Consider the following 13381-nt stretch of genomic DNA (forward strand, 5'->3'; position numbering starts at 1 on the left):
TACCCAACTTTCTTTTTCATGCCTTTGTTCCCTCTCTTGAAGCTTCCTATTTCGGTGTGTGTTTTTCCTTTAAATGTGTGGCATTCGGTACAGTGATCAATGATCCTCGGTAATTGCCCCTCACTTGAGAATCCCCATTCTTCTTCATTAAAGACCAGACAAGGCTACTTCCTCTCATTGACCGGTGCATCAGATCTCTTATTTATCCTCAGTGTGCCATTTAGCTGTTTAGTGCTGTCCAAGTTCAGGAGAGGAAAAAAAACCCAGAAACCAGTGAATCACTGATGGTATATGTTTATGGTGCTACTACTAAGTCGTGTCGGACTCTTTGTGACCCCATGGATTGTAGTCCACCAGGCTTCCTCGTCCATGGGATTTCCCAGGCAAGAATGCTGGGGTGGATTGCCCTTTCCTTCTCCAGGGGATCTTCCCAACCCAGGGGTAGAACCCGCATTTTCTGCACTGGCAAGCAGTTCTTCACCAGTGAGTCACTTGGGAAACCCAGAAGTTTATTGTACACACACCAATAAGACACCTTGCAAAGCACGAGCAACGAGGCTCAGAGATGGTTGTTACAGAGCAGCTTATATAATGTGGAGGCACTGACGGTTGATTCCTCACAGCGCTTGGTTACAACATTAAAATTTTCTGAAGTGAAAGGGAGTTGGTTCACGGTTCCCACCTATAAATGGGGGAAAGTGAGAAGTGAAAGTCACTCAGTCATGTCCGACTCTTTGCGACCCCAGGGGCTGTAGCCTGCCAGGCTCCTCTGTCTATTGAATTCTCCAGGCCAGAATACTGGAGTGGGTAGCCTTTCTCTTCTCCAGGGGATCTTTCCAATCCAGGATCAAACCCAGGTCTCTCACACTGCCTGTGGATTCTTCACCATCTGAGCCACCAGGGAAGCCCAAAGAATAGTGGAGTGGGTAGCCGTTCCCTTCTCCAGTGGCTTTCCTGACCCAGGAACCGAATTGGGGTCTCCTGCATTGCAGGCAGATTCTTTACCAGCTGAGCTACCAGGGAAGCCCCTATAAATGGGGAGAATGATTTAAGTCTCATGATTTTCAGAGGCATCCTTGAAAAGAGACCCGTCAAGTGAGCCTCACTTGTCTTGCAAAATCCGATAAATTGAGCTTTGCTTGTCTGACTACCCTGGTTTTGTCTGCTCAGGGAATTTTCAAGTCTCTGTTTGTGTTGGGTTTTAACAGTGCTTACAAGCTCATTCACTGAGGGGCCTAATTTGGGGTGTGTGTGCTTGCCCAGCAGGGCAGCTGGCACCTCCATTTTGTGCCTCCTTGGTAGGAACAGACTTAGGGCCATTTTCCCCTGGGTGTCATCTTTGGGGGTCACCCAAGGATCCAGTAACTACGTAAGAGAGAACATTCCTTTTCTTTTCTTTTTTTGGTGGGGAAGCCGTGCTTCTTTCCAAATACAACGAAACTTTCTTAGTTCCCAGGTATCTTGGTAATGGTTGTCCACGTTGTCTTCCTGAGGTTGTAAAATTAACTAAGGACTCCTCATCACTACTCTTAACTGCACTGGGCTTTTTAAAACTCCTCTATTCAACACCTCATTTATTGGTTTCTAGTATTTGCTGCTGTTATAAATGTGATTTCTTCTTGCTTATTAGCCACACCCCCTAGAAGTATGTGTGTTAGCAGTTCCTAGGCTGCACATTTGAGAATTCAGAGAAGTCCAAAGCATACATTGGAGGAGAACACACTCTGGAGCCATCAATTAAAATTCAAGGCAGCCACCCTTTGCAGATGTAAATTGAGGAAACAGCTCTCCTTTTGGACAGCTTAATGACCTGTATTTAATAGTAGGAGGCTGCTCGCAGATGCAGTACAGCTGGGCAAAGTTGGATCCTCGCTGCTCTTCAGAATGCACAGTGATTACAGCCATTGAAATGATTCAGATTCTTAGCCAGAATCCATAACCAAAATCACAAAGATTCCGCTCATCAGGGTGGCCTTTCCACTTGCACTGTTTGCCCAAGCCAGTGACTGATGCCTCCATCCTGATAACACCCTGGGCTGGATGGTCGTCTCCACCACAGATAGACCCTCCAATGAGATTGGGATGAAAGAGTGCTGGGTTTCAGGCCAACTGCTCTTCCTTGACGGCACATAATTTCACTGGACTTGAAAAAAAGTGAATGTAATCTGAGTAGCAAAATGTAAGTCTGGGAGCCATACAATACACAGCTGCTGGAGGCAGTGGCTGTGTTCTGATGCCTTGTGTGTGAGATTGGCACAGATTACTGTGTGTTGTTTACTCATTCAGTCATGTCCAGTTCTTTTGCAACTCCATGGACTATAGCCCTCCAGGCTCCTCTGTCCATGGGATTTTTCAGGCAAGAGTACTAGAATGGGTTGCCATTTCATTCCTAGAGGATCTTCCTAACCTAGGGATTGAACCCGTGTCTCTGGCTTGGCAGGTGGATTCTTTACCACTAAACCACCTAGCAGGTTTTTTTTTTTTTTAATAATTTCCAGGATCTTGTTATCTTCATGCAAAAGCCCAGGTGAATTCAACAACAACAAAATCCAAACAGTCCCCTTCAAAAATGGGCAAAGAGCCTGTATAGACATTTCTCCAAAGAAATGTACCAATGGCCAGTAAGTCCATGAAATGATGTTTGACATGACTAATGATTAGGTAAATAAGAAGCAAAATCATAATGAAGTATCACCCCACACCTATCAGAATGACTGTTACCAGAAAACAGAAAACAACAACCATTGCCAAGGGTATGGAGACTCGAACTGTTGTGCACTGCCAGTGAGAAAGGAAAATGCTGCTGCTAAGGAAACAGTATGGCAGCTCCTCAGAAGCAGAATTACCTTATGATCCAGCATTTCCACTTCTGGGTATATACCCAAAAGAATGAAAAGCAAAACTCAAGGAGATAATTGTCCATCCATGTTCATAGCAGCATTATTCACAAGACCAAAGGGTGGAAGCAACCCAAGTGTTTATTGACAGATGAATGAAAAACTAAAGTGTTGTGTGTACATAAGATAAATATGCAACGTGCACTCAGTTGCTCAGTCGTGTCTGACTCTTTGTGGCCCTGTGGACTGTAGCCCACCAGGTTCCTCTGTCCATGGGACTTTCCATGCAAGAGTATTGGAGCGGGTTGTCATTTCCTACCCCAGGAGATCTTCCCAACCCAGGGATCAAACCCGCATCTCTTGCTCTACTTGTATTGGAGGCAGATTCTTCACCACTGCGCCACCTTGGAAGTCCAAAATGAATGTGATTTGACATTAAAAAGGGAGGAAATTCTGACACATGCTACAACATGGATGAACCTTGAGGCTATTATGCTAATGAAATAAGCCAGTCACACACAAAAAATAATTACCCTATGGTTCTGCTGACATGAGGTATTAAAGTAGTCAAATTCATCAAGATAGAAAGTAGAATGGTAAGAGCAAGCCCTCCAGGAGACTGTGACATATCCCGCAGTTTGGGAACCACTGCTTGAGAGAAGGGTGGACCATCCAGCATGAAGGAGCCTCTGTTCTCCTGTGCTGTGCGTGTTCAGGTCAAGTTGAGTGCTTCTCGCTAAGGGGGTTCCATTGGCAAATAAATGTAAGAAACATAGCAAAACAGATCTACCTTGGATATCTGCTGCGTGTGTTTTCCTATTAAAGGCTCTGACAAGTCCTATACTAGGGAGATTTAATTCATCTTGTTTAACCGGAAAAAGTGAAAAGTGGAAGTGTTAAAGTCGCTCAGTTGTATCCAGTTCTTTGTGACGCTGTGGATTATAGCCTGCCAGGTTCCTCTGTCCATGGGATTTTTCAGGCAAGAATACTGGAGTGGGTTGCCATGCCCTTCTCCAGGGGATCTTCCTGACCCAGGGATGAACTTGGGTCCCCTGCATTGCAGGCAGATTCTTTACCATCTGAGCCAGCCACCAGGGATGCTTCCACAAATTCTTGAATGAAGAATACATTATCACTGTGGTGATACCTGATAGTCTTTTTGCTAGGAGTCTTCAAAAAATGGGGAGCTGCTGTTTAATGGATACAGAGTGTCAGTCTTTACAAGATGATAAAGAGCTCAGGAGATAGATGGTAGTAATGGTTGCTCAACAATGTGAATATATTTAATGCCATTGGCCTAGAGACTTAAAATGGTTAAGATGATAAATTTCATGTTATGTGCCTTTCACCACAATTAAAAAAAATAAAAGGTTAAATGAAGGATTCCATCTTTTCTCAGCAATTCAGGCTTTGGAGGGACATGTCAGAAATAAAAGGAAAAAAGAAAACAGCCAAGGAAAAGGATCTTGACTTTATTTTCAACTAATTACAAACGTGGTTTCTTTTACAGAGCCATTTTTCTCTCAAGAAGGGAGCTGCAGCCTTGGGCATTGGAACAGACAGTGTGATTCTGATTAAATGTGATGAAAGGTGAGCATGAATCTGCAACCCTTGTTGGTTAGCAGTTTGCAGTTTGTATACATACGCCTTAAAAGTCTGAAAACAGGTGATGACCTGTAGGGCACAAACCTGCCTCCTTACCAGCTGCTGATCTTCGCTGTTTCTTTTCCCCTCTTGCTTGGAGTCCTGGGACGTGGTTCCTCAATGACGCAGAGGCATTCACAGGCTTTTACTGAATCCATACCTTTGCTGAATCAACCAGAATTTTCTGCACCGAGAAGGTGCAGAAGGACATTTATCATCTGGGCACTTAAGCAGCAGCCAATGGGTTGAGAACTGATTTATGGAGGTGTCATTCCTCCAGGCACCACAGATTGTGTGAACTTGATGGAGTGATTACAGGAGGGGGACAGTTTAGGGAGCAGAAGGTAAATAATGCCTCCAGCAACTCATCAGCTCAGAGCCTGAGCCAAAGAGGTCTCTTAGGAAAACTCCCTGTCTTAATCTGGTACCCAAATTTCATAGGTAATCTGGATAAAGGTGAGGTTAAAATGTAAGAAAAATAAATTTAGTCTTAAAAGGATTGAATAAGAAATTCCACTAAATTAAAAGGAAGCCACTCAATTCACCATTTGTTTATTCATATGAATTTATTAGAGAGATATTTATGATCACTTACCATGTCACTAGGTTCTAGAAAAGCATAAGGCATAATCCTAGTTCCCTGGCTGTATATGACCCAAGTAGGGAGACGGCCTGTGGGCAGAAGGAGGGTGGGGTGACCTGGGGAGGAGCAGTGGAGATGAAGCGCTAGAATTGACGGGAATTACTGACTGACCCGGGGGAGGGTGTGTGCAAGTTGACAGGTGAGAGGAGAGGGAACACCAGGCTTCCCAGCTAAGTCCATGCGGTGCTATTCTCTAAGCCAGGAACCATCCCCCCACCACCCCGAAGTGGAGATACTGAGTTCGTAGAGCTTATGAGACGTCCAAGTGAGGGTGTCAGGGTATCCAACAGAAGCATCAGCCTGGAGGTCAGAAGATGTGTGATGGGAGCTGTGCAGAGTGGGCCTGGGCGAGAGTCAGGGGAACCCATGTGTCAGGGACATGCAGAGCGGAGCAGCTGCCATGCAGACTGAGGAGGGCCAGCCAGAGCTGTTGGAGGAGAATCAGGACCCAGGGCTGTGAGAGTGTTTCTAGAAGTGGTTGAAAGCTGAAAGGATTAGTCGCTCAGTCGTGTCCAACTCATTGTGACCCCATGGACTGTAGCCCACCAGGCTCTGCTGTCTATGGAGTTCTCCAGGCAAGAATACTGGAGTGGGTTGCCGTTTCCTTCTCCAGGGGATCTTCCCGACCCAGGGACTGAACCTAGGTCTCCTGTATTGTACACAGATTACCGTTTGAGCCACCAGGGAAGCCTGTGGAGTGGGTGCAGCATCAGATGCCAGCAATAGATGAAATGAGGGTCAACAGCTGCCTCTCAGCTTTCCTTATAAGAAGGTGGCTGATGAGTTTGGCAGGAGCAGTTTCAATAGAGGGTTGAGACTGGAAGGCAGTTTGCAGTGGGTTCAAGGGTAAGCAGAGAGGAGGAAATGGAGAAAAAAGCCAGATGTTTCCAGAGGTTGAGCCATGAAGGGGAGGAAGCAGGGTGGAAGCTGGACAGAGTCCAGCGTGGTGTGGTTTGGGTTGTTTTGAGGAAGGGGGCTTAAAGAAAAGAAAGTGTGAAAGAAAATGGAAGTCGCTCAGTTGTGCCTGACTCTTTGCGACCCCATGGACTGTAGCCCACCAGGCTCCTCTGTCCATGGGATTCTCCAGGCAAAAGTACTGGAGTGGTTTGCCATTCCCTTCTCCAGGGGATCTTCCTGACCCAGGGATTGAACCCAGATCTCCCACATTGCGGGCAGATTCTTTACTGTTTGAGCTACCCAGGAAGCCCAAGGGGGCTTAAGACATATTTAACTGCACAGGGAAGAGTCTGCTAGAGATGAAGTGTGAATTATATGGGGAAAAAATGGAAAAAATAGCCAAGGTTTAATTTCCTCTGTGAGTTCCTTATTCTTTTGGCTGAAATTATGTAGGAACTGCCTCTGAAGAGCTCACAAGCAATCTGAAATCATCTTACGTTATAAAACAGGAAGGAGACAGAGAGGAGAGAGCAGGAGTAGTGATGGAAGGGCAGGGGAAAGGTTTAGGGAGGAGGGCTGGTGAGGAGGGGAAGGGGCCAGCTGCTAGTGGATTTCAGTTCAGATACCCTCAGCATTAGAAAAGTTCTTAGACATTTACTCATCCAGCTTTTTTTTTTAACTTTGTAGTTTTTTGAATAATTTCAACCAAAGAAAAATTGCAACGATAGTAACAAGAACTCTCACATACTCTACACCCAAATTCACCAGTCACTAGCATTCTGATATGCTTGCTTTACCATTCTGTTTCTTTCTGTGGATGGAATTTAATATTAATATTACGTATTGAACATAATGAATATTACAGTATTGTTTAGTTGCTAAAGCATATCCTACACTTTGCGACCCCATGGACAGTCACCTGCCAGGCTCCTCGCTCCAGTGGGATTTCCCAGGCAAGAATACGGAGTGGGTTGCCATTTCCTTTTCCAGGGGATCTTCCCGACCTAGGGATAAGACCCATGTCTCCTGCATTGGCAGGTGGATTCTTTACCACTGAGCCATCAGGAAATCATTACAATATTATATACATTAATATATGTATATTATAGATATAATTTTTTCTGAATCACTTGAGAATTCCTTGCAGACATCATTTCCCTTTATCCATTAATGTGTCAGTGTGTGTTTTTGTTTGTTTGTTGGCCATGGCGTGCAGCATGTGGGATCTCATTTCCCTGACCAGGGATCGAACCCATGACTCCTTCTGTGGAAGCAGAGTTTTAACAACTGGATCAACAGGGAAGTCTAGTTCAATGTGCATTTTTTTTTATAACAAAGATATTAATTTACCTAATCATAGTCCAGTTACCAAAATCAGGAAACTTGACATTGACACAGACTAATCTTTAATCTATCCGCCCTATTCAGATTTCATCAATTGTCCCAATCCTATCCGTTCAGTTCAGTTCAGTCACTCAGTTGTGTCCAACTCTTTGCCACCCCATGGACTGCAGCACGCCAGGCATTGCTGTCCTTCACCATCTCCCGGAGTTTGTGCAAACTCATGTCCATCGAGTCAGTGATGCCATCCAAATATCTCATCCTCTATTGTCCCCTTAGAGCTATTTTTTTTTCCTGTGCAGGTTCACAGGTGACACTTAGTTTTCACCTTTTTAGTCCCCTTTAATCTGGAACTTGTCCTCATCCTTCCATTGTTTATCATGACATTGATACTTTGATGAGTGTAGATCATTTATTTTGCAGAATATTTCTTAATTTGGGTTTATTTGACATTTCCTTATGATTAGATTCAGGCAATGCATTTTGGGCAGGAATTCCAGGAAGGTCTCTCCACTGTAAAATGACTGTTCTCTACTTTGCTGCTGCTGCTAAGTCACTTCAGTCATGTCTGACTCTGTGTGACCCCATAGACGGAAGCCCACCAGGCTCCCCTGTCCCTGGGATTCTCCAGGCAAGAACACTGGAGTGGGTTGCCATTTCAGGGGATGCTTTGAGACTATATATAAATACTATGTCCCTCCTAAAACATTCATTCACTAGTTTAGCATCCATTGATGATGCTAAAAGAAGGAAGAATTTCCTTTTTCTCTCTTTTTCCATCTCTCTTGCTCTATCTCTGTCTGTCTATCTGTCTGTCTCTATTATATGTTATCAGTATGGACGTTCAGGTACTTTTAGAAAATTCTCTCCAGCATTCTCTTCCACTTTCTTTGATTTCTCCATTTCTTGCTCCTCCCTTCAGGGTTCCCTTTAACTTACCTAAATTATTAGTAAATTGCTATTAAACCTCACAGGAAATATGTCTGACCAATATACATGATACCCTGTTGGCCTTGGACCAAAAAAGTCATCAACCTTTTAGCCCCCTTGTAACACAGTAATAAGTCTCTTGTAGAGTTGGCCTGTGGAGAAGGCAATGGCACCCCACTCCAGTACTCTTGCCTGGAAAATCCCATGGACGGAGGAGCCTGGTAGGCTACAGTCCGTGAGGTCGCTAAGAGTCAGACATGACTGAGCAACTTCACTTTCACTTTTCACTTTCATGCATTGAAGGAAATGGCAACCCACTCCAGTGTTCTTGCCTGGAGAATCCCAGGGACGGGGGAGCCTGGTGGGCTGCTGTCTATGGGGTCACACAGAGTTGGACACGACTGAAGTGACTTAGTAGCAGCAGCAGCAGCAGCAGAGTTGACCTGAGGGGCGGAGATCAGGAGTAAGGCACAGTGCAGTGACTGCTTCTAAAACTGGTAGTTCCTCGTCACTGCTGGGGGCTTTTGCTATTAACAGTGGGTGTAACATTAGGCGATTTCTAATGGAAGGATCACGCATGCTTTCTTCTTCGCACACAAATCTCTGTGAACAGAGCCAAGCTCTCAGCTCTTAGGCTGATAGAATTATTATAGTTCACCAGGGTCAATGAGCAGAGTCACCAAAGACTCAAGCACCCGATTTGTGACCTGCCCAGAGCATCACACTCCCCAGTAATGGGCTTCTTTGGGTAAGATCGTTTTCCCCTTCACAGCCATGGGAAGATAACCATGAATCTGTATAGCACAGTGTAATCTGTGTCATTTGTTTCTTTCCTCAAAGAGAAGATTCTTCCTGCTGATGGCTCTAGCTGGCAGTGTGGGATTTTGCTCAGGCAACTTCATCAAGCTTTCTGACCCAATAGCATCATATGAATTAAAAAATTTTTTTAATTTATTGAGATAACCTTGGTTTATCATAGTTATAAAAATGTCATGTGTACAACATAAGGTTTTGACTTCTGTATACATTATGAGAGCATCATATGAATTTTTTAATACTTATTTTTCATGCTTAGGTTTTTTTAACCCATTCTGACACATTTTGCTTTTTAAATTAAAAAAAAAAATTTTTTTATTTGGCCACTCTGCATGGCATGTGGAATCTTAGTTACCCAACCAGGGGGCAAACCTGTGCGCCCTGCAGTGGACGCGTGGAGTCTTAACCACTATATGGCTAGGAAAGTCTCCATCATATACATTTTTAAAAGACTATCAAAATCAAGAATCTCCATGTAAAACTGCCTCATCCAAAGCAGCAGTCTGGTTCAACAGTCCTCCCTTTTAATGGCAGTTTTTTTCTTAAACACTGGCACCTAACAGAGAATAACACTGCAGAGCATCAGCCACTGTTTCACTGGGTGCTTAGAGGCTGCTGCATACCTAAAGGTAAAAGATACACATTTTGCTATGGAAATACTTCTAAACCAGACATACAGGATGCAACAGCTGCCATCTAAAGCTTCCCTGCATGAAAAGATGCTTGTCTGGAAAAGCTAGGACTGCCAGAGAGCTTCTAATCCTCGGAGGAGCCTGTTGGGGAGTTTGGAGGCTCTCTTCCTCCTCACAGCACGTGGGCAGGTGGGGACGCACAAAGTCATGGCCGGACTTCCTTCTGCTAGCTGCCCTACGTCTGTGATGGCTCAAAAGCCTGGGTCCTGTGAAAAGTGCCTGGCTAGTATGTTACACAGTTATGGAAATCCTGCCAGGATAAAACTTCCATTTCTAAAGCGACGTTTCTCAACGTGGACCTAGGTCTGCCTGTGCCACAGTCTCCTTGTTAGAAATGCGGATTGCTATGCGTGTTTTTTCACTTGTTATTGTTTGTCTCCTCTGTTAGGATGTAAGCCCCGAGAGTAGAAACTGGCCTGTTTACCTGGTGCCCCAGCACCCCTAATAGCGTTTGGCACATAGTGAGTCTTCAGTAGATATTTGTAGAATGAATTAATTCCAGGGCCCTATCACTGACCTTCTGAATCAAAGTCCCTAAGATCAGGGCCAAGGAATATGCATTTTGAAGACATACATCATGATTTTTATGCATGCGAAATTTTACAAAGTCATCCAATTCTAAGATCACTGAAAAGGTGAAAAGTTTTGTCTACAGAGTCTCCCATACTAGCTTTCTGATCAGTCACCAAGATAAAGTGAGTATATTAATATTATCCTGGGGTGAAACATTTGCCTTCTAGTCACATACCTCCGACAAATGTCCATCTGCCACCTGCAGTGTGCCAGGCTCTGGGTTCCAGGTGGACAAAGCAAGTACAGGTTTGAAGGCTGGATGCCTGGAGAAGTCTGGAGCCTATCTGTTAAGGGAAAACCCAGAGCTTTCCACTCTGTGAGAAGCAAACACTTGGACTTGATGACTTGACAAGGCTGTCCCTTCTCCCTGCCTTCGTGTGGAAATGGACAGAGTGTATGTTCACTGGGCTTCCCAAGTGGTGCTAGTGGGAAAGGATCCACCTGCCAATGCAGGAGACATAAGAGATGTGTGTTCTATCCATGGGTGGGGAAGATCCCCTGGAGGAGGGCATGGCAACCCACTCCAGTATTCTTGCCTGGAAAATCCCATGGGCAGAGGAGCCTGGTGGGCTACAGTCCATAGGGTCGCAAAGTCAGACATGACTGAAGCGACTTATCATGCCTGCATGCATACGATCATTACTGCTTTCCCAGCAGGTGTGAATGATACCTCCAATTCTTGAAAGCTAAATGCCATCACAAAGGATTTAGCTTATCTTCTTCAAAGACAACAACATTTGCCAAGAGGTTTCCTGTATGTTTGGCCCTTTGAGTTTGTTCTGGAAGCTTGGCATTTACTTTCTCGTTTCAGCCAGGCTTTACCTGATCCTAGGCTGTCACGCAGGCAACTGTCTTATCCTATTTCCTCATTTGAGAAATGAGACAATCATTGAGAAAAAGAGAATGAGGTCTTGGGCCCCTCCCAATTCTGATGTTCCCTATCTGTGACTTTTCTGTGTGATCTTACTGCCAAGGGTTAACAAAATATCTAGATGCGATTAGTGAGCAAATAGCAATTGTCAAGTCAGTCTCCCCAGAACTCTCCAAGGCAGAGGAGGTTAGTCATGGTAGACTAGGTAACATTTGAGACTTGCAAACAGTTTCTGAAAATCTCCTCTCAATTTTATGCTTATCAACAAAAGCACCTTTGCAATTTCAAAGTACTTAAAACTTAGTTTCAAAGGTAAATATAAGACCTGAATTTCCTCTGAAATGTGAACCTTTTGTTTTTATCATGGTGGTGCAAGGTGTTTTGGCATAGAGATCTAAGAGAGGCCGAAAAATCACAACTTTCTTTTTCTTTTCTTTATTGGTGTATAATTGCTTTATAATGTTGTGTTAGTTTCTACTATACAGCAAAGTGAATCAGCTATACATATACATATATCCCGTCTTTGGGGGATTTCCTTCCCATTTAGGTCACCACAGAGCACTGAGTAGAGTTCCCTGTGCTGCACAGTAGGTTGTCACTAGTTACCTGTTTCAAACGTGATATCAATAGTGTATATATGTCGATCCAAATCTCCCCATTCACCCCTGCACTTCCCCTTTGATATCCGTGTGTTTGATCTCTATGTCTGTGTCTCTGTTTCCACTTTTTGCAAATAAAATCACAGCTTTCAGGGATGCTCCCAGGCCAAGCTGTGAAGTGTAGGGAGACATGTGGGGTGTGAAGGGCCTTCCAGAACTCTCCACGCCCCCCACCCACCCCTGCCACAAGCCTGCCCCTCCATTCCTTCTGTCCCTCCTTCAGAGGCCTGTCCCACAGAAAGTCCCCAGAGGTGGGCTGCTCAGATTAGAATCACACCCTCAGCACCCAATATACATTTAATGGTCTTTGTTTCACTGCAGTCCAACTGATTAATCACTGGTGATGTGTCCATTGCCGTTGCCAGGTAATTAATTGCATTTTAATGCTTTATTGACCAGGGCATTTTTGCAGAAACTAACACCTATGGCATTCATAGGTCTCTGGTCAGTAGTTTGTTAACTGCCCTTCTTTGGAAAATAGCTTCACAAAACTCAGTGGTTCTCCATGCTTTTTAAAGCAGAGGGACTAACTTCTGCTTTCCATGCCAACCATTATGTAATACCTTCTTTGTCAGCTTGAAATGAAAATTGTGGAAGATACAATGCCCACTATGCCCAAATTACTTTTATAAAATGGAGACAGGTGAGGAAAGTAGTTTAAAATAAAATAACGTGTTTCAGTCAGGAAAGCTTAGGCAAGACAACACTAGAAGCTGTAATGAAGTAGCCTAATGGCTTGCTCTGTATCTAGATCGATATCTACCTAAAATTACAAGGATCCCCACAAAAGACTGTGAGTCTAAGGGCACACTCCAAACCTCACTGACTGTCCCCTCGATGCCGGTAGCATTCCCAGCTGCTTAAGGTGACAACCTCCTTCCCATCACTTATTTTTCCAAGCTGCGTTTTACAAACCTAGATCAGTGACCCCAATGTGAAAAGTTTAGCAGTGTAGAAACCTCAGAAGAGTTCTTTTGGTTCAAAAAAATCGTTCATGCCTCCAGTAACGTACAGGTAGCTACTCTGTCCTTTGCTTGGTTTTTCCCTCCAGAGTCTTGAGGTAGGAATGCCATAATGCATTATAAAAACCTCAACAATCAAAGCTCTCTTTTCTGGAATACTTCCTAAATGCCAAGCACTTTTAAAAATAATTTTTCATCTATTAACTCATATAACCCTCATAACTCCATAAGTAATATTATCGCTAAGGTATGGTCATAATAGGCACAGAGAAATTAAGTGACTTGACTAAGACAACACATCTAGCCACCTCTAACTTCTTGTAGAAATCAACTCCTTTGATTACTATAATAGTAGTGTTTTTTTTTTAATTACTAATTTATTTATTTTGGCTGCGCAGGGTCTCCGTTGTTGCACAGGGCTTTCTCTAGCTGCAGAGAGCAGTGGCTACTCTCTAGCTGCAGTGCACGGGCTTCTCATTGCGGTGGCTTCTCTTGTTGCAGAGCATCGCTCTAGGC

The 13381-nt window shown here is 44.1% G+C and overlaps 1 protein-coding gene across 1 annotated transcript in view; it reads left to right on the forward strand.

Annotated features, from left to right (window-relative positions):
- GAD2 (glutamate decarboxylase 2) overlaps positions 1–13381 on the forward strand; it is a 61868-nt gene that overhangs the window by 21987 nt on the left and 26500 nt on the right. The window contains exon 8 of the mRNA NM_001205723.1: positions 4348–4427. Coding sequence (NP_001192652.1) covers positions 4348–4427 — 80 coding nt within the window. The remainder of the gene's footprint in view (positions 1–4347; positions 4428–13381) is intronic.

This window comes from Bos taurus, chromosome 13, assembly GCF_002263795.3.
Source record: "Bos taurus isolate L1 Dominette 01449 registration number 42190680 breed Hereford chromosome 13, ARS-UCD2.0, whole genome shotgun sequence".
Lineage (NCBI taxonomy): Eukaryota > Metazoa > Chordata > Mammalia > Artiodactyla > Bovidae > Bos > Bos taurus.